General features: G+C 39.4%; 1 protein-coding gene across 4 annotated transcripts in view; it reads left to right on the forward strand.

Annotated features, from left to right (window-relative positions):
* Positions 1 to 18763, forward strand: part of plcd1 (phospholipase C delta 1) — a 57476-nt gene extending 38713 nt beyond the window's left edge. For all 4 annotated transcript variants that reach the window (XM_003221894.4, XM_062957358.1, XM_008112210.3 and 1 more), the window contains 9 exons: positions 613 to 757; positions 2631 to 2780; positions 4332 to 4460; positions 5824 to 5977; positions 9523 to 9639; positions 11518 to 11696; positions 13528 to 13660; positions 16101 to 16250; positions 18497 to 18763. In XM_003221894.4, coding sequence (XP_003221942.1) covers positions 613 to 757; positions 2631 to 2780; positions 4332 to 4460; positions 5824 to 5977; positions 9523 to 9639; positions 11518 to 11696; positions 13528 to 13660; positions 16101 to 16250; positions 18497 to 18588 — 1249 coding nt within the window. In that variant the 3' untranslated portion in view covers positions 18589 to 18763. The remainder of the gene's footprint in view (positions 1 to 612; positions 758 to 2630; positions 2781 to 4331; positions 4461 to 5823; positions 5978 to 9522; positions 9640 to 11517; positions 11697 to 13527; positions 13661 to 16100; positions 16251 to 18496) is intronic.
* The last annotated feature ends 2913 nt before the right edge of the window (positions 18764 to 21676 follow it).

A 21676-nucleotide genomic window follows, 5' to 3' on the forward strand; every position in this document is an offset into this window, starting at 1 on the left:
GTAGTACAAGTGGATTAATACAATTGAGGAAGCCACGGCCTTGGGTTTGTAAGACCTGAGCATGACAGCTGATAACTTGGGCTCTTGGGAGCCTGTCATTCATCGGGTTGCCATGCATTGAAGTCAACTTGACAGCAATACTAATAGCAGATCTATTTCTTTAGTGTGGTCTCTGTGAGATCGCACATATGGCCCTCCAGGTGTTTTACACTTCAACTCCCACAATTCCTAACAGCATACCAGCCCTCCAAAGAGGGTCAAAGTTTGTCCATGCCTTTTGTATCCCCTCTTTCTCTCAATGTGATACACAAGTAAGCTTATAAAATTAAAGCAAGATAAAAAGTAAAAATGTGATGATATCTATGGCCTGCAAAATATGTCATCTCTAGACAACAATGATATTCTTGGGCCAGAGGTCCTTCATTTCACATTGAGAGGCAACTAGGACTAGAACTTGGAAAAGACCATCATTTCCAGAAGCAACTTGGAGAATTCTTGTAGTTTTTTTTTTTTAAAGAAAGTGATATTTCAGTGTTCTGGGTCTGCAGCTTTCTTTTTTAAAGCAGGATGATCTCTCTCTGTCCTAATAGGTCTATATTCCTTTATTTTCAGGGCCCTGACAAAGGGCTGCCGATGTGTGGAGCTGGACTGCTGGGACGGCCCCAATTCTGAGCCGATCATTTACCATGGCTACACACTCACCTCCAAGATCCTTTTCTCCGACGCCATAAAAGCCATCAGGGACTATGCTTTCAAAGTAAGAACAGCTCCCTTTTCCAAATGAACCTTATGGATTCAATTCCCATTGTAGTGCAAAAGATACTCATACCTCTCAAGTATCTCAAATATCAAAGTGAGGTCCCAAAAACCATAGGATTGTTTACGTTTCTTTTGGGAAATCCATTTGCACTAAAAGATGTCTTGGGTGATTATTTTTCCCTGCACCCAAAAAGTAACATTTTGTTTAGCATAACACATTATTTTCTGCACAAAAAATATTCTGTGCAGAATATCTCTTTGTACACATTAATATCTGGTGTACTCTTCATCAAGCCATGAGAAATGGGAAATAACAACAAGAACATTAATTGATGATGATGATGATGATAGAAGAAAACACTAAAGTGCAAGTAGTCATTGAAAACTGCACAGAAATGTCACTATTAAGTCAGGCCCCATCTACTATTACAATGCAGATTAAACTTGATTACATGACAGTGTAGACTCATACGCAATTTGAAACTCTGATATGGTCAAAGACCAGTGGTACCCAACCTTTTTTTGACCAGGGACCACTTGACCAGGGACCACTCTCCAACATTAGTACCAAAAGGGTTACAAACCAGTTTCTGGTCAACTTTAGCTTTGGTTTGGTTATTTGGGGTGCTAATTCAGAAAACTGCATTGGATAGACCACATTAGCTCTAGTTTCTGATACAGAACATATGCCATTCAATAGTCGCCATCTGCTCGCCCACAGAAAACCACATGTAATAATCGAGAGCTGATGTGGTCTATCCAATGTAATTTTCTGAACCAGCACCCCAAATAACCCCAGGAACAGGCCTAAAAAGGCACCAAGAATTTTTTTTGGGTTGGGCTATGTTATTTTCCGTGAGGCTGTGGACCATATTTTAGTTCTTGCGGACCACTGGTGGTCTATGAACCACAGGTTGCGAACCACTGGAGTAGACACATATAATGCAGTTTAAAAGCATTGAACTACATTATATAGTGCAATTTCAAATTACATTATATGACACTGTAGATTGGGCCCAAGTCATGCGTCAACAGGCCTGTTTTTCACCTCCGAAATTAGTTTAACCTTCTAAACTAGTAAAGTGGATCTCGAACTCGCATTGTCTCCATTATATTTTTCCAGCTAAAATGCTACATTTGAATGAATTAATGGTTTTTTTTCATTAGCATGTTTAATATTAAGCACTAGCTGTGCCCGGCCACGCGTTGCTGTGGCAAAGTATGGTGGTATGGGAAATAAATTATTGAGGAATTGGTGGTAATTAAGGCAAAGGGTAAAGGTTTTCCCCTGACATAAAGGCCATTGTAAATGGGTTATATAGCTGTGTGGAAGGGCCTTGAGTCTACACTGCCATATAATCCAGTTAAAATCAGATAATCTGTATTTTATAGGCAATGTGGAAGAGGCCTAAGTGAGGCCTAACTCTGCCTGTCCCCTGGGCTGAGTGGGTTGCTAGGAGACCAAGTGGGCGGAGCTTAGCCTTCTAACTGGCAGCAACTGGATAAAGACAAGTATTCCTCTCCCTCTAATTAGGACTTTATTTTTCTTTTCTTTTTGTTGTATGAACGTAGAGGCATGGATGAGGGGTTGTGCTGCCAAGTTTAGTGTTTCTGGAATGTGTAGTTTTGTTGTTTTGTCCTAGGCCGAAATTTCATTACTTTTTTATATAGATTGTATGGACTTGGTGGACCTTCTTAGAGAGGCTGTCCCACAACAGAGGTGCTTCTTATTGAGCAAGACCTGGTCATCACTCAGTCCTATGTACTTGGGTTCTGCAAAATAGATCAAGGGTCAAAAGAGTCTATATAGGAGGAGACTGATGTGTATGAGCAAATTCATGACTACTCTTTTTTGTGGCCTTTCTCTGCAGACCTCTCCGTATCCCGTCATCATCTCCCTGGAGAACCACTGCAGCCTTGATCAGCAGAAGAGGATAGCCCACCACCTCCATACCATCTTGAAAGACATGCTCTTGGTGGCACCCATTGACCCCAACGCAAATGTGCTCCCTTCACCAGAGGTGAGTTTATCCACATTTTAACAGTGGGAAACGGGTGGCTTCCATGTCAGTCAGGAGCCATTGGCTCCACTCCTGGTTGTAATCCATCGTACGCAATCTATTTTGGGGATTCTTGTCATTGTCATAATGTAGTCTAAGGATGCATCTACATTATAGAATTAATGCAGTTTGACACCTCTTGAAGTGCCCTGGCTCAATACCATGGAAATCGTGGGAACTATAATTTAGTGATGGATAAGCACCCTTTGGCAGAGACAGCTAAAGACCTTGTAAAACTACAACTTCTAGACTTCCATAGCATTGGGCTTGAGCAGTTAGAGTGGTGTCAAACTGCATTAATCCTTCATTGTCAACACACCCTAAGAAACATTTAAACAACTCTTATCTCTTGTTTTTATTATGTATCCCACCTCGAACCACAGAGAGAAGCATGTAAATAATAATAATAATAATAATAATAATAATAATAATAATAATAATAGTAATAGTAATAGTAGTAGTAATAATACAGTAGAGTCTCACTTATCCAAGCTAAATGGGCTGGCAGAGCCTTAGATAAGCGAATATCTTGGATAATAAGGAGGGATTAAGGAAAAGCCTATTAAACATCAAATTAGGTTATGATTTTACAAATTAAGCACCAAAACTTCATGTTATGCAACAAATTTGAGAGAAAAAGTAGTTCAATACGCAGTAATGTTATGTTTTAATTACTGTATTTATGAATTTAGCACCAAAATATCACGATATATTGAAAACATTGACTACAAAAGTGCATTGGATTATCCAGAAGCTTGGATAAGTGAGACTCTACTGTAATGGGGTTGTTGTGTGTTTTCTTGGCTGTATGGCCATGTTCCAGAAGCATTCTCTCCTGACGTTTTGCCCACATCTATGGCAGGCATCCTCAGAAGTTGTGGTTGTGACGAAAGTCTTTGACAACACTATTATTATTATTATTATATTGTATGACACAGCAAACAAGATAGTCATGCTGGATTTCATATCACAAAATCACAAGTCGAACACTTCCCAAGTGTCTAGGACTGTGTGATGTATTTTTGGATGATGCGTTTAGATCCCAGCAGGGTGGCCTTTTGCAGTTGGCAGATCGTGATTTTGTCAATGTCTATTGTTTCCAAATGCCGGCTGAGATCTTTTGGCACGGCACCCAGTGTGCATTATTATTATTATTATTATTATTATTATTATTATTATTATTATTATTATTATTGCACCAAGCTAGTTACAAAATTGTAAGTTGCCATTGCAAGTAGAACTTACAAAATAGATAATTGAATGAATGTATGGTTCTCTTCATTAGCATGCTACTAATTACTGAGGAGGATGGTAAGCATTGTTTCCAGAGACACGTTTTCTTAATTTACATGTATTTTTGGAAGCGGGGTCATGCTGCTCAAAGAAATATGTTTTGTACAAAACCCGCTTTTTTTTCCATGCCAAAATATCATGTGTGTTTCAGCGCAGAATTATTTCATGGAATACTTTGGAATGTGTGAAAATTGTATTCTTTGTATTTGTCTACTCTAGCAACTCAAGGGGAAGATTCTGGTGAAAGGAAAGAAGCTTGGCCTAGAAACAGAAGAAGTCTCAGACGAGGATGAAGCAGCCGAAATGGAAGATGACATTGTGAAGAAAGGAATGGAAAGGAAGAGGACGGTGAGCCCCACAAAGCGTTCTCTTGGCTGTGGCATTGCAGAAAGACATTCCCAATAGTTGGAGCTTTGAAATAAAGGCCCCTTCTACATTGCCATATAAAATCCAGAATATCTGCTTTGAACTGGATTATATGGCAGTGTAGACTCATATAATCCAATTCAAAGCAGATAATGTGGATTATCTGCTTTGATAATCTGGGTTGCATAGCAGTGTAGGAGGGGCCTAAGGCTGGGTCTACACTAACCCATAATCCAGTTTCGGAATGTAGATAAAGTGCATACTACTGGATTATATCAGTGTAAACAGTCCTGTAATCTAGTTCAATGCAGTTAATCTGCATTCTGAAACTAGATTATATGGCAGTGTAGATACCCCCTAGGTATCCCAGCACAACTCTATGCTCCTATTTGCACTGCTCTATAATCCAGTTTCAGAATGCAGATTAACTGCATTGATCTGGATTATATTACATATGTAACAACATGGAAAAATTGTCTGTTCCTGGTTTGAAAGTGTTATTTCCTGTTTGACTGTGTGGTCCTTACTTTGAAAGTAGTTGTTCTACCCCAGAAACTTCATTTTTGTGGCTGCCACAAAGTGTGTTGAAATGCTTGAGACCCTATGAGATACCCATTCAAAAACTTTAGCAAAATGTGCTTCAGGATGTCTAGTAAAAACAAAGTTTTTGCAGTTTAATGAACTTTTTCCATGTTTTTATGACAGAGCAAATTAGAAGATGACTTGTATAACCCAGGAACAAGAGTTGTGTTACATAGTGTTATAGGGCAATGGACTCCTATAATCCAGTTCAATGTGGTTTATACGAGTCTGTGTTGACCATTGTAATGCAGTTCAGCCTGGAGTATATGGCAGTGCAGATGGGACCAAAGAGAGTTAAAGTGGGGCTGAACTGCATTAATTGTACAATGTAGAAGCACCCTTATTGGGGGAAAATATATGGTGGGGCAGCAGGTTAAATCACTGAGCTGCTGAACTTGCTGACCGAAAGGTCGGCGGTTCGAATCCGGGGAACGGAGTGAGCTCTTGCCGTTAGCCCCATCTTCTGCCAACCTTGCAGTTCGAAAACATGCAAATGTGAGTAGATCAATAGGTGCCATTCCAGCAGGAAGGTAATGGTGCTGCATGCAGTCATGCCAGCCACATGACCTTGGAGGTGTCTACGGACAACGCCGGCTCTTCGGCTAAGAAATGGAGATGAGCACCAACCCCCAGAGTCGGACACGACTGGACTTAATGTCAGGGGAAAACCTTTACCTTTACTATATATCCTTTTATGGGCCCCTTAGAGGTAAATAATTCAATAAGTATTAACCCGAAGCCTTCATTCCCTTTTTTTTGTTAGAGTGAGAAACTAAAGCTTGCAAAGGAGCTCTCCGATACGATCGTCTACTGCAAAAGCGTCCACTTTAAAGGCTTCAATAGTGCAACTCCTCCAGCCTTCAACGAGATGACGTCCTTTACGGAGAGCAAGGCTTTTAAGCTAGCTCAGGAATCCGGTATGTAGTTTAGAGAGATATGCAAAGCACATATGATATATGAAAAAAAAACTCCTGGGTTACTGTAATGAAGTATGAATTTTGGTTTACAGATGTTATGTTTAATTGTGTGTTTATGTTTTAAAAGGGTAAGTATTACAGTTATTGCATCTCAGCACTCAGAGGCTGGTTGCCATGGAGAAGTAGGCGGAGCCAGCTGCTTTTTAGTTGAAGAAATGCAGAGTTTAAAAAAGAAAGTCAGTCTGTGCTCTGATGAGGCACAGGGAAGATTGATTCTAGGTTGATGGGATCAAGGAGACTCAATTGTTCATTTTGAGTCGGTTTTAAATAAGTTTGGTGACTTATTTAATGTAGTCTGTGTCCTGGTAAGGCACAGAGAATCTGTGATAGTATATCACAGGGGTGACTGTGGTTTGAAGTCACTGGATAGTCCAAGTTTCAGACTTTGGGAACCAATCCCCGCTGGACTCACAGAGATCCATTGAAGTAACAGTTAGAAAGGAGCAGAGGAATATGTTTTAACTACTTTAAGTAAAAGAAGTGATACTTTAGAGAGTTTGATTAATCTCATTCTAGTATTGTAACTGTTAATAAGAATACATCTAAGTGAGAAACAACATTGTCACCACTAAGCTCTGTGCCGGAATAAACTTGTTATTGTTCTTCCAATATCTAAGCCTCTGTCACATATATTCTAAACCAAGTTATGCTACCATCTAAAGTGAATAAGAAGAAGAAAGGAAAAACACAGGAAAAGGTCTCCTCCCTGAGTCTTTGGTGGTTGCATCTTTCCAAATTGGTGGCAGTCGTTATTAGTCCCTTACAGTTACCAATAAAGATTTGTCTAATCCTACATTTGTAAGAGATGATCAGGAACTCTAGTGGCATCTTTCCATTCTTGTTTTTACCCCCAATACCTTATACATTGAGATATGCAGTACATCAGTGCTTCTCAACCTTTACTGTACCACGGACCCCCTTTTAAATCCCTTTTGCGGACCCCCCAAGACTTAAATCACAATAATTTTTTCAATTTTCTCATGAAGATCTTTCTACTTCAGAGTGAAGGTAATATCAGTTAATCTATTAGTGCACACACTCCTGTTATAATCTAATATTTTGATGATAATGATTCCATATGAATTTGAAATAATGGTATCAGCACTAATACTTAAATAGTAATTGTTATAGCAGAATAGTACTAACACTAATAGCCACTTTGAGTCTTCTTGTGGAGTGAAAAAGCAGGGTATAAATAAACATAATTTTAATCATCATCATCATATTGTCAAAGGCTTTCATGGCCAGAATCACTGGATTGCTGTGAGTTTTCCAGGCTATATGGCCATGTTCCAGAAGCATTATCTCCTGACATTTCGCCCACATCTATGGCAGGCATCCTCAGAGGTGGTGAGGTCTATTACAAACTAGGCAAGTGAGGTTTATATATCTTCAGAAGGTCCAGGGTGGGAGAAAGAACTCTTGTCTGTTGGAGTCAAATGTGAATGTTGCAATTAATCACCTTGATTAGCATTGAATAGCCTTTCTGCTTCAAAGCCTGGCTGCTTTCTTCCTTTGTTAGGCAGTGTTAGCTGGCCCTGATTGTTTCATGTCTGGAATTCCCCTATTTTCAGAGTGTTGTTCTTTAATTACGGTCCTGATTTTAGAGTTTTTTAACAGTGGTAGCCAGATTTTGTTCATTTTCATGGTTTCCTCCTAATTATAATAATAATAATTAGACAGTCATAATGGCAACAGCAATACCAATAACTATAGCAGTAATAATGACACTACTACTACTGGTACTACTACTACTACTAATAATAATAATCACAATGGTAATAGCAATATTATTATTCATAGTAACAATAATAACAATAATAAAATTTTCTCTCAAATTTCTCATTTTGGAGTTATTCATTCAGATTTAACTGCAAAAAATCATAACATAACAGGTTGAGAACCAGGTTGCAGAAGATCATTAGTGTCCATTTGGATCCCCATAGATCCCCAAATCCATGGATGCTCAAGTCCAATTATATGCAAATCTTTTTGGAATTATTTTGGAATATTTTCAAAATGTGGATGTTTGAATTCATGGACGTAAGATACGTGGATAAAGAGGGCTGACTTTTTCCGTCGCTGATATGTCATAAGCTAATGTCATATGTTTATAATGGTCTAAATCTAACTGCAAGCTGCAATGTAAGAGTAAGGATTATGTCAATCCCAGGGAAGCAGTGGGAATTAGACCAATGTTGATTTACCAGTCAGCGATGGAAAGATACAATAGATCCTCTCTTTATGATACAAGCTATTAGATTTAATCCTATATATTATAAACAGAACTGGATCCTTCTATTTATTTACCCTAGTCAAAAGCAATTCTTATTCAACTTGCATGTACGAAATAAGGAAAAGAGGAAGAGAAAATGGAAGGGAAAAGAAGATACATAGGCTACAGCTAAGGATACAAATTAGTACAAGCTAACTATATCCAAAACAAAAACAACTAAAATTGGCATTTATAAGAGACACACATTTTGTTTGGCATAGGCTTTCTGGGAATCCAGGCTATTCGGTGTCACAAGACTCTTTGTGGGTTTTGTCAAGGTAATGTTTATGCATAGCTGGAGCCTTAAGAGCCATTGAAAGATAACTATTTGTGTTTCCAGTCTTGGAACAGACTTCTTTTTGGAGAGAGCCAATAGATTGTGAATTCATTAAATCTGATGGTTTTTTAAAAAACAGAAACATCTACAAACACCCAGAATTCTTCAAACACAAGATTAAACGGCATTATATGGACACAGTAGAAGTGCCTTGTATAACCCAGTTCAATCTGCATTATATGAGTCTACAGGGCCCATATAATGCAGTTCAAACTGCATTATATGGCAGTGTAGGTTTTTTTTGTCATGTCAGAAGTGACTTGAGAACACTTCAATTTGCTTCTGGTGTGAGAGAATTGGCTGTCTACAGAGACGTTGCCCAGGGGATGCCCTGATGTGTTATTTATTTATTTATTTATTTACATCATTTATATTCCGCCCTTCTCACCCCGAAGGGGACTCAGGGCGGATCACATTACACATATTAGGCAAACATTCAATGCCTTTTTAACACAGGACAAAGACAAACAAACATAGCTCCGAGTGGGCCTCGAACTTATGACCTCCTGGTCAGTGACTCATTGCTCTCCCGTCTGCGCCACAGCCCCGGGCTGTGTTATCTGGGAGGTTTCTCTTATGTCCCCACAAGCTAGAGCTGACAGACGGGAGCTTACACCATCTCGTAGATTCGAACCTGCAACTTTCAGGTCAGTAACCCAACCTTCAGGTCAGCAGTTCAGCCAGCACAAGGGTTTAACCCAGTGTCGATGGGGCCTATGTTTCAAAATATCAAGCTGGCATGTCCTTTCCAAACCTGATGAATTCTTCTTCTAGCTAAAATTTTGTACTGACTTAGCACTACACTATGGAATTTAATGAAGTTTTGTGTAAAAGGAAAAAAAGGCAAAGATTAATTATTTGTTTTTATTCCAGGAACCAGCTTCATCCGTCACAACACCAGGCAGCTAAGCAGGATCTACCCAGCAGGATGGAGGACGGATTCTTCGAACTATAATCCGGTCGACATGTGGAACGTGGGCTCCCAGATCGGTAAATGGAGTGGGCTGCATTGGAAACCCATTGGGTGGTATCGAGATATTGTTATCTTGAAAGAAAGCTATTGACATTAAAGGACCTCAAACTGACCGTAACTATCCTGCTTCCTTGAAAATAAGACCTAGCCAAAAATAAGCCATAGCACGATTCTTCTTCAGGATACTTTTAATATAAGTTACCCCCAAAATAAGACCCAATTAAGATAATCAGTCAGATGAACGTGTTTAGTATGTCCGTTGCAGCACACAACACAGATTGAATTATAAAATAATATTAGGATATTATTAAATATAAATAAATAATATTATTAATGTAATAGTATTATGACAGTGTTCCAGAAGTAGAGGACATGACTGTGTTTGAATAAATGTAGATTGGTGTACATGAAATAAAATCAAACATCCCCTGAAAGTAAGCTCTAATGCTTCTTTTGGAGCATCTTTTGGGGAAATACGGTAGGTTGGAGTTCATTGATGTCCATCCCTATGAGGTTTATTCGTGAATTTCTTGACCTGTGAGGTCAGAATGGGGGCAGCAGGAGCTATTAGGGAAAAATAACCCCTTTTTTTTGCGTACTGTATATGCTCGATTATAAGCCGACCTGAATATAAGCCAAGGCACCTAATTTTACCACAAAAAAACTGGGAAAACATTGACTCAGGTATAAGCCAAGTGTGGTAAATTTCAGAAATTAAAATAGATACCAATAAAATTAATTAATTGAGGCATCAGTAGGTTAAATGTTTTTGAATACAGTAGAGTCTCACTTATCCAACATTCGCTTATCCAACGTTCTGGATTTTTTGTAGTCAATGTTTTCAATTCATCGTGATATTTTGGTGCTAAATTCGTAAATACAGTAATTACTACATAGCATTACTGCGTATTGAACTACTTTTTCTGCCAATTTTGTTGTATAACATGATGTTTTGGTGCTTAATTTGTAAAATCATAACCTAATTTGATGTTTAATAGGCTTTTCCTTAGTCTCTCCTTATTATCCAACATATTCGCTTATCCAACGTTTTACCGGCCCGTTTACGTTGGATAAGCGAGACTCTACTGTATTTACATAAAGCTCGAATTTAAGATAAGACTGTCCAACTCTGATTAAATCATTATTCTCATCTTCTTCAATGTAAATGTGCTTATGTATCCTTTTAATAATAATAGAGTAAAATAATACATGTAATAATAATAATAATAAATACAGGAAAATAACATATGTAATAATAAATAGAGTAAAATAATAAATGTAATAATAATATTAAATCAGAGTGAAATAATAAATGTATTAATAATAATAAAAATAGAGTAAAATAAATGTAATAGTAGCAACAATTATAGAGAAAAATAATAAATGTAATAATACCAATAATAATAGAGAAAAATAATAAATGTACCATATATTCTCAAGTATAAGCTGACCCAAATATAAGCCAACCAGGACCTTCACCCGGGTATAAGCCGAGGGGGGCTTTTTCAGTCTTTAAAAAAGGGCTGAAAAACTAGGCTTATACTCGAGTATATACAGTAATTCTTATTGAAATCCAAACTACAGGTTAAGAGGGTCCATCTCAACATTAGAAAGAACTTACTGACTATAAGAGCCATTCAGTAGTGGGATATACTGCCTTGAAGTCTAATGGAGTCTCCTTCTCCGGAGGTTTTTAAGCAGAGTCTGGATGGCCATCTGTTGGGAGGGCTTTGATTGTATTTTCTTGCATAGGAGTGCATTGGACTAGAAAACCTTTATGGTCTCTTCCAACTATGATTCTATCCCAGAATAGGGATTTGGTCAATAAATCAGTTCTTTGGGGGCTTCATCAGCTTGTTTCATTGGCATTCCATTGTGTTTTCTCTCCTCATTAGTTGCACTGAATTTTCAGTACAAGGGACTAGAAATGGATGTCCACCAGGGACGATTCCAGGACAACGGGTTCTGCGGGTACGTCCTGAAGCCGGAATTTCTTCGGGATCCGCAATCTGAATTCAACCCCAAAGCCATCACGAAAGGGCCGTGGTGGACCCCGAAGAAACTCAAAGTCAAGGTAATAGAAAGATGCCAAAGAGGATGATGGGATAGGAATGTTTTTGTTCAGTTTTGGACAGCTAGGCATGGGCAAACTTGGGCCCTCCTTCCAGGTGTTTTGGACTTCAACTCCCACAATTTCTAACAGCCTACGTTTGCCCATGCCTGCTATCCAGTCTACCGTTGGTCCTCCAGATGTTTTGAACTTCAGTTCCCACAATCCCTAATAGCTGTGATTTCTGGATGTTGAAATCCAAAACACCTGGAGGACAATAGCATCAGAACCACTGGTCTACAGATTCTGGGAAATGTAATTTCCAAGATATAATCTAATACATAAACACGCTTGACCAGACAAATGGCTGCAAATCAGAGCTTGGCTCCATGCCGTGGTTTTTTAGGTTGTGAACCAGAACTCTCCCCAATAGGACATCTTACAAGGATTTAAATATGATCAGGGATAACTGTAAAAGAAAGTTGCAACCTGCCACAGTCTAACCAACAACAACAAAAACTATTACTACTACTACTACTACCCAGGAGCGGAGTGAGCGCCCGCTGTTGCTCCAGCTTCTGCCAACCTAGCAGTTTGAAAACATGCCAATGTGAGTAGATCAATAGGTACCGCTCTGGCGGGAAGGTAATGGTGCTCCATGCAGTCATGCTGGCTACATGACCTTGGAGGTGTCTATGGACAATGACGGCTCTTCAGCTTAGAAATGGAGATGAGCACCAATCCCCAGAGTCAGACATGACTGGACTTAGCGTCAGGGGAAACCTTTACCTTTACCTTACTACTATTACTACTACTACTACTATTTATTTATTACCTACCTCCTCACGTGGCTCAAGGTGGGGTACAACATGGGCCTCTTCTACACTGCCACATTCAGTCTGTTTTGAACTGGATTATATGGCAGTGTCAACTCCTACAATCCAGTTCAAAGCAGATAATCTGGATTATATGGGAGTGTAGAAGGGGCCTTAGTTAAAACAGTGAGATAGGACAAAGCACTATTACAATACATGTAACTAATACATGAAGATAAAATGGCTCAAGGGGGGTACAGCATGGCCTCTTCTATCCTGCCATATAAAATCCAGATTATCTGTTTTGAACTGGATTCTATGGCAGTGTCGACTCCTACAATCCAGTTCAAAGCAGATAATCTGGATTATATGGGACTGTAGAAGGGGCCCTAGTTAAAACAGTGATATAGAACAAAGCACTATTACAATACATGTAACTAATACATGAAGATAAAATGGCTCAAGGTGGGGTACAGCATGGCCTCTTCTATCCTGCCATATAAAATCCAGATTATCTGTTTTGAACTGGATTCTATGGCAGTGTCGACTCCTACAATCCAGTTCAAAGCAGATAATCTGGATTATATGGGAGTGTAGAAGGGGTCCTAGTTAAAACAGTGATATAGAACAAAGCACTATTACAATACATATAACTAATACATGAAGATAAAATGCAAGTTAAATTTTACAAGTTAAAATGGACTGCCTTGAGTCAGAGGATAATTACATCATCATCATCATCATCATCATCATCATCATCATCATCACAAGGGATAAAACACTATTATAACACATACAACACAATATACAGAGTTAAAATCTACTGATGAAATGCAGATTAAAATTCTTAAGTTAATATTGACTGGGTAGCCTAAGTTTTGCTTTCCTTGATCTAATTTAACATGGTGTAATGACCAAAGTTTGGCACCACTTTTAACCACCTTGTCTCCACCTGATGAAATGTTAGGATATATTGTTTGGCAAGGAGCACAGAACGGTCGTTGCCTTGGTTTTCTTGCTTCCTGTTTTCTCCCCCACAGATCATCTCAGGACAGCAGCTGCCCAAGGTTAACAAAAACATAAACTCCATTGTCGACCCGAGGGTGATTGTGGAGATCCACGGGGTCCAGAAGGACAACGACAAGAAGCAAACCAAAGTCATCAATAACAACGGTAAGAAAAGAAGTCCTCCTTCTTGTCAGGGTGGATATTAGAGCAAAGGATGGCCAAGAGCAGAGAAAGGGATTGGGAATAGGATTTGTCCACTCTTGTTGTGTTTCCATAGACTTCTGACTCCAGAGAGCAAGATCCCACCTTGTATCATAAAGTTAATCTCATCATTTAAAAAAAGTCATGAGAGGACCTACTTTGGGGCTACCAAGACTTATAGATAGATCTCCATGTATTTTTGGGGGATTGCCATACCTCCACAGAGACTTTATTTATCTAATTAAGCCTCCCTTAGTTAGAAGAAGTTCCATTTTTTATTGTATAGTTTATGGGAGGGAACCATAGGTAGCTATTTTTCTTCCAGAAGCAGAGCCTCATAGCCAGATCCAAACCCCATGAAATTCCATCAGTACTTAAAGTTTGTTGTGTTGGGCAAGTTTGCTCTGGATGCATCATTGGTGGGGTTCAGTGTACTCTTTGGCTGTAGGGTAAACTATAACTCCCATGATGGTGACTCATTCCCTTCAAACCCCTCCAGTAGGTTGACTTAGTCATGGGGGTTCTGTGTGCCAAGTTTAATCCAGGTCCATCATCTGTGGTCTCTGGTTGTGGGTGAACTACAACTCCCAGAAAGTCAGTCCCCCCCCCCCCAAACCACTCCAGTAATCCAATTTTGGCATGTCAGATATGTGTGCCAAGTTTCATCAGGATCCATAGGTGTTTGGGTTCACAGAGCTTTCTGGATGTAGGTGAACTACAACTCCCTCAAATCAATGTGAACCCCCCCCCCCTCAAAAGACCTCTAGTATTTTTTGCTGGTCATGGGGGCTCTGAGTGCCAAGTTTGGTCCAATTCCATCTTTAGTGGAGTTCAGAGTGGTCATTGATTGCAGGTGAACTATAAATCCCAGTACCTACAACTCCAAGATGTCCAGGCCAATTCCCCTCAAAACCCACCAGGATTCAAATTTGGGTATATCATGTATGCATACCAAGTTTGGTCCATCATTGTTTAGGTTCATAGTGCGCTCAGGATATAGGTGAACTACAACTCCTGTAAATCCTTCTAAAGATCTCCAGTATTTTTTCTCCATCATTATTGGTGGGTTTTTTAAATTGCAGGTGAACTATACATCCCAGTCCCTGTAACTCCTATAAATCATGTTGAATTCTCCCCAAACCTCTCTAGTATGTTCACTTGCTGATCAATTCCTCTGTTTGCCATAGAAAAGAATAGGAAAGGGTTAAGGGAGAGGCAGTGGGCGGGGTCATGTAAATTCCACACCAATGGAGAGAGTCAGAAACACTGGGATGTCTGTGGTGGAGGAAAAACAGAAAAGTCTATGATGATATTCTGCCCGTATGAAAGCCTTCACTTGGATAGTAGGCAGTATGGTGTTTGTGGAGGACATTGGCAGGGCTTTTGGACATGTTCATGGTGCTCGCTATAACCTGCAATGTCATTGGAGGAGGGCCATTGGTGTCTCCTGAGTAGTGAGAACTATAGTTGTTTGTGGAAGCTAGAGCTTGTTTGTGTAAGTGGACACCCCAGCCACACACACACATATTTTCACTTTTATTATGTGTATATATAAATTAAATACCTTGTTAACTGTTCACTTATGTAAATCCAACTCTGAGATTAGAGCACCTTCAAAAATTAACTTGGGGGACAGAACAGGCATTGCTATTTTAGAACATGCCTTGCTTTGTCTTGCATAATAAAGACAAGTTCCTTTTTGGCACCTGGGGCTTCACGTTTCCATGGCGCTTAGACAAAAACCAAGATTTTGGCCACCCCACCCCTCTTGTTGGAGTTATTTTTACTCCCTGGCTTCCTAAAATGTTGACGCGCTTTCTTGGAGCCTTGATCTCGGTAAGGAGAAAAACGTCAATAGCTGCTGTGTTCCTTCTGGTCCCTGAGAACGAGGGAACCCAAAACAGAGCGCTTTTGCCCTGGCATCTCACAAAGGGGCCTTTCATTGCATTTTGAAAGGACTCCTGAATCCAATAGCTGACAAAAATCTTGGCATCTCTTCAGACCACTGAAGTGATGGGTTTCTTTTACCTCCGTTCAAAGCTAAATCCAAATTTGAAGACATGGCCACAGAACAAGCTTCTTTGTAGACATTTGGAAAGGGGGAAAGCCTTTAATAGAATTTAGATGATGATGCCTTGAAACTTTAAAGTAGACATGGGCAAAGTTGGGTCCTCCAGGTGTTTTGGACTTCAACTCCCACAATTCCTAACAGCCTACCGGCTGTTAGGAATTGTGGGAGTTGAAGTCCAAAACACCTGGAGGACCCAACTTTGCCCATGCCTGATCTAGATAGATATCCAGGAGTAACTTCTAGTTGAGCCAGTGTAGACAAGCCATAAGTCTGTGATTGTTATTTTGGGTTTTTCCCCCCACACGCTCAATTTTTACTCTTTCTTTCCTCTAGGTTTTAAGCCAACTTGGGACGAAACGTTTGAATTCAAGGTACATGTCCCTCAGCTTGCCCTGGTCCGCTTCATGGTGGAAGATTTTGACACCGCGACAAAGAACGACTTCATGGGACAATTCACCGCCCCCTTCCTGAGCCTAAAAAAAGGTGAGTTTGCTTTTTAACCAGACGGTTTTGGGATAGTAAAGGTAAAGGTTTCCCCTGACGTTAAGTCCAGTCGTGTCCGACTTTGGGGGTTAGTACTCATCTCCATTTCTAAGCCGAAGAGCCAGCATTGTCCATAGACACCTCCAAGGTCATGTGGCCACTGGAGCACCATTACTTTCCCACTGGAGCAATACCTATTGATCTACTCACATTGGCATGTTTACAAACTGCTAGGTTGGCAGAAGCTGGAGCTAACAGTGGGTGCTCCCCGGATTTGAACCTGGGACCTTTCGGTCTGCAAGTTCAGCAGCTCAGCGCTTTAACACATTGAGCCACCGGAGGCTAGGATAGGTCTTGGTTTTCTAAGAGCAAAGCATGTCAAGAAGACCGAACCTAGATCATTTTATTAGATCTGGTTTGCTGTGAGTTTTCTGGGCTGTATGGCTATGTTCCAGAAGTATTCTCTCTTGACGTTTCACCCACATCTATGGCAGGCATTTTCAAAGGTTGTGAGGTCTTTTGGAAACTAGGAGAAGGAAAGTCGGGGAGCCTAGTAGATATGCTTTCCTGGTCCATAGTTTTTCCAATCTCTGTGTGTCTTGGAACGATTTCTACTCACAAAGATGTTCAATGTGTTGTCGAAGGCTTATTAGATCTTTTGTAGTGGAGGAAACAGACCTCTGAAAAACAAGACCCATGTCATAAAGTCAACTCTGTCAAGGTTTGGGATTCACTTGTCACTGGCTACATTTGGTATCTTTAAAATAGTTTTTTTAAAAGTAGTCCAGAGGCAGCTTCTCAGAGCATTCAAAAGATCCATGTCATAAAGTCCACTCTAGCCAGGCTTGGGATTCCCTTGTCACTGGCTAAAATTGGGATCTTCAAATTAGTTTTTAAAAAGTAGTCCAGAGGCAACTTCTCAGAGCAATCAGAAGATCTATATCATATGTGTCAAACTCAAGGACCGCAGGCCGAATCTGTCCTAACAGGTCATTTCCTGTGGCCCTCCAGATGCTGGACAACAACTCCTATATTCCTCATCATTAAACATCATGGCTAGAGCTCCGGGAGGCTGCAGTTTGTTCTATTTCAATGGTTCCCAACCTTTGGTGTTTTGGACTTCAGTTCCCTTAATTCTTAACAACTGGCATGATGGCTGGAATTTCTGGGAGATGAAGTCCCAAAGGTTGGGAACCACTGTTCTGTTTAGTCAGGAGAGTGGGGTTTGGATTTAGATTCAAGCCTTGTGGATATGATGTCTGATGTTAAAATGTCCTTTAGTATTTTCCCAACCTCAGAGTCACAGATACTGTCAGTTTTCAATTCCCATTATCCCCAATCTGCATTCTGGATCCTTAAAAGTGGTGGGAGTTGTTGTTCAATAACATCTGGGGACCCAAATTGGTTAAAAGCTAAAAAGTGAGTGAGTTTGAGACTGCTGGTCTATGGTCCCTTCTACACTGCCATATAATCCAGATTATCAAAGCAGATAATCTACATTACCTGCTTTCAACTGATTATATGATTCTACGCTGCCATATAATCCAGTTCAAAGCTGATAATCTGGATTTTATATAGCAGTGTAGAAGGCATCTCCTAGGAGCAACTTGCCCTCTACTGTCCAAAATCAGGCAGTACTTTCTAAAATGCTTACTGTAGATTGTTTTTTGGAAATACAAGAACCTTCACGTTCTCTGGGGTTAGGGCTTAGAAAAACGGTCAAGGTCTTCCAATATGACTGTATGGTCAACTTCCACTGGAAGCTGAATATAGAATGGAGAACCGAGAGACTCCTAGCGATATATTGTCTCATCTTGAGGAAGTTGACCATAGTATTTCACTAAAGGACCTAGACATTTTAACTGAATCCACAAATAATTAAATCTGCATAAGTCAAACCTCAAAACATTTGTGGGTTTAGTGTCTGTGGATTTGATTATTTGCAGGTTTGCAACTAGCATCCCAGGGAATATCTGTTTTCCCTAGAGTCTAATATAAACCTGAGACCCTGAGCTCTTCTTCTGATAGTTTTCTTTGTACTGAAGAATATTGGAAATGAAAAATATTAAAGGATGTATCTCAATGGTCCCCTTTTTCAGCAGATCTGGTTCAAGGAGACTCTGTATTTATTTGCCGAGAGAGTTAGACAGGCAGCTATCTAATTGTTGGAATATACTAAGCAGTTGGCAAAATATCACCTTCTATGTAACTCCTTTCATTCATTTCCTTTTTCTTATAATTTCTAGGTTATCGTCATATTCATCTCCTGACGAAGAACGGAGACCAGTGTTCATCCGCCACACTTTTTGTGCACATCGCTATTGTGGACAGCAACTAAATAACATGTTCTGAACATTTGCATTCCAAATGGAATCTGCTGCAAAGCTGTGATTTGGTCCTGCTCTTTGGCCCATTGGGATATGGCTGAGTGTCTTCCCATATATTTGGGTTGGAAATGTATTTGGGCCGAACATGATCGTACTGACAATAAACTTTGACATTAATAAGCTCAACTCTTCCTGAATCCTAGCTGCTGTAACAAAGGGACATGGAAAGACATGTAGCATACTTGAGAAATAGTCAAGTTCAGTTATTGAGACTAATATAGAAGGTCTTATAGCCCTGCAAGGTTATATCCTGGTCTGTGTTCCATTAGAGCCTTTGGATCCATTGCACCCTGGGCTTCATTTTACGTGTTTGATCAAAACAATAATACTTTCAATTTCTTTTTTTTAAAAAAAGGGCTTGGAATGGTGCAGACATTTTCTGCTGCAATTGTAAAAGCCAAAGCATTCTTGAAATGACGTTTCCATCCAAGCTTATCTTTTTAAACAGGAGAGCTTGCATTGAAGGGGAAGAATTTGACATCATGAAAAGATGGATCTTGCAAATTGTGTCAAGCATGCAAAACACCTCGGATGACTTAAAATCCACTTCTTCCAACCCAAGGACTTTATCACAGAAAGTTGCTAAAGCACAATACAGACAGGATAGAGCAGCTGTTGAAGACACTTATAACATGATATCATGATTAGTCTATATTCTCATAATGTTTCCATCATGATTGGAATGAGAAAAATCCATAAACTAATCCAATATTGATATTGTTCCATAACCTTTGTATGATAATGTCCTTTTGCTGCAGTCCTGGTTTTGCAAAGCAAAGGAAAACATGAACGCTGAATAGGCAAAATAGGGAAGAAATAAAGAAAAATAGCAGAAAAAATATAGTGCCCATGTGCCGTATAAGTCAAACATTGGTCGGAAGCGAGTTGTGAGGAAGACAGGTTGCAGGAATTTGCATCAATAGAGTTCCAGCACCACATTGGAAGAGATCCTTCCAATGATGGGATGTTTCTGTTTGTGTCAGTAGTGCAATTGCGAGATAAGTTGGAGGCAGAAAGTCCAAAATCATGTATCTGGATAAGACAAAAGACTTTTTTACATCCTTTCCTTAGAACCAGAAAAACTCATAAGCAATTTTCTGGACTTTTGAGATTTCAATAGACTTTGAAATAGAGGCTATTCTGTGTTGTTTTCAATACAGAATAACAGTGAACTCAGCTTTTCATACTTTATAACAATTGCCCTCCTCCAGTTTCATGCTTGGAAATGGGAACAAACATGTAATTCAAAATGGGGTGAGATTTGGGACTGAAGTTAGCCCTGATTTTGGAAAACCCCCGTCTTGATCCAACACACTGTGAATAGCTACTTTTCTTTGGCAAATGAGCTGTAACTGTTAGATCTTCTATACTGACTTGTACAGTTATTTTAAAGGAAGTGCCAGGATCATTGTTCTCTTCTCACCTTTGAGTCATTTCTGTATTTGAGGAAGCATGGATTAGGCAAGTAGAGGATCTTAGCTCAAGGTAGTGAATGTCAATGGAAATACATCTTAACACCAGCAAACTCTAGCCCTTGAAGATGAATCACAGATCGTAAAAGTGGTATTTGAACCATGAAGATTCTTGCTTCGTCTCCACTGGTTCCTGATTTTTAGTATTTTAGAGCATTGTGCAGTTCTGCACACCAAGGATTTTTGTTGAAACAAGGAGGAGTATACGCTTCCAGCAAAGTTCCAGAATTGCAAAATCTGAAAGCATTGAAAGGAGTCCTATTGCACAGTGGAGGATCTTATACCATTCTGAATTTTTCATATTATATGCAAGATACACTACAATATCCATGTGCACGAGTGAAAACTGAACATTTTTACACCTTTCCAGAGATTGCTGTTTAAGTTCTCCCTGTCTCTCAGCCTTTACAGGTGCCAAAAACCCAACATATTTTATGTGAAGTTTTATAACTAAGTGTTGAAACAACATTTTATACCATATTTGATGTGCATTAAACACCTGGAATGGGCTTCAATCCTGAAAGGAGACAAAGTTTTATTTTCCTATAAACTATATTAGTCATCCTTGAGGATGATTACAATCTTATTTTATGGAAACAAACAAGCTTATAGCTTGCTTCCGTTTTGACTACATATGTATAATCTATCCCAAAGTTAAACTGAAATAGCTGAATTTGAAAACCCTTGACTTCACGATATAATTTTATGAACAGAAATAGCAAGTGAATTCATTTGTAGTTCTAGTTCCACTTTGAAGCATGATGATTAGAGTTCGGAATTGCTTAAAAAAACTACAAGTGCCTTACCGAATGACAACTCCCATGATTCCATAGCACTGAGCCATGGGAGTTAAAGTGGTATTAAACTGCATTAACTCTATAATGTGGATGTGCCCTAAGTGTTTTGCTTGGAAAAAAAATCTCTGGATTCACATATCTTAGAATCAGTTCCTTCTAACTGCTAATAGCCGTATTCTATTCATGTTGATGCAGTCAAAGGATGATGAACTAAAATGAATAGCAATAGATTCTGTGGAAAAAAAATCAGAGTTAAGGGAAATGATAATATGACATTAATAATATATTTTTTGAATCGTTGGGAATAAAATGGATGAAAATGGATTAAAAGAATCTTTTATGATGTTTCATTTTTTTCCCTTCGCCATTGATCCATCGTATAATATTTGCTTTGGGATACATTTGCAAAAAAAAAAAAAAAAAGGGAAAGGAAACAGATCTATTTCTCCCAACTGAACACACATAGTCCTTTCAATGGGAGTGTGAGAAATACTGTAAGGGCACTGTACCTCAAAGGGTAACTGTTGCTGGATCAAGGGCTCCAGATACAGCATTATGGATCTACTCTAAGTGCTGTGGTTGCATCCTATGGAGTCCTGGGCTTTGTAGTTTGGGGAGTCCCTAGAGTTCCTAGGCTAATAATCCCAAATATCCTTCCTGAAGCAGGATGCCATAGGATGGAGCTATGGTACTTCAATCATAGTGCTATAAATGCTTTCATGCCAAAGTATTCCTGATATTATTTTACTGACACAAAAGCACAGTATGAC

This window comes from Anolis carolinensis, chromosome 6 (genome assembly GCF_035594765.1).
Source record: "Anolis carolinensis isolate JA03-04 chromosome 6, rAnoCar3.1.pri, whole genome shotgun sequence".
Lineage (NCBI taxonomy): Eukaryota > Metazoa > Chordata > Lepidosauria > Squamata > Dactyloidae > Anolis > Anolis carolinensis.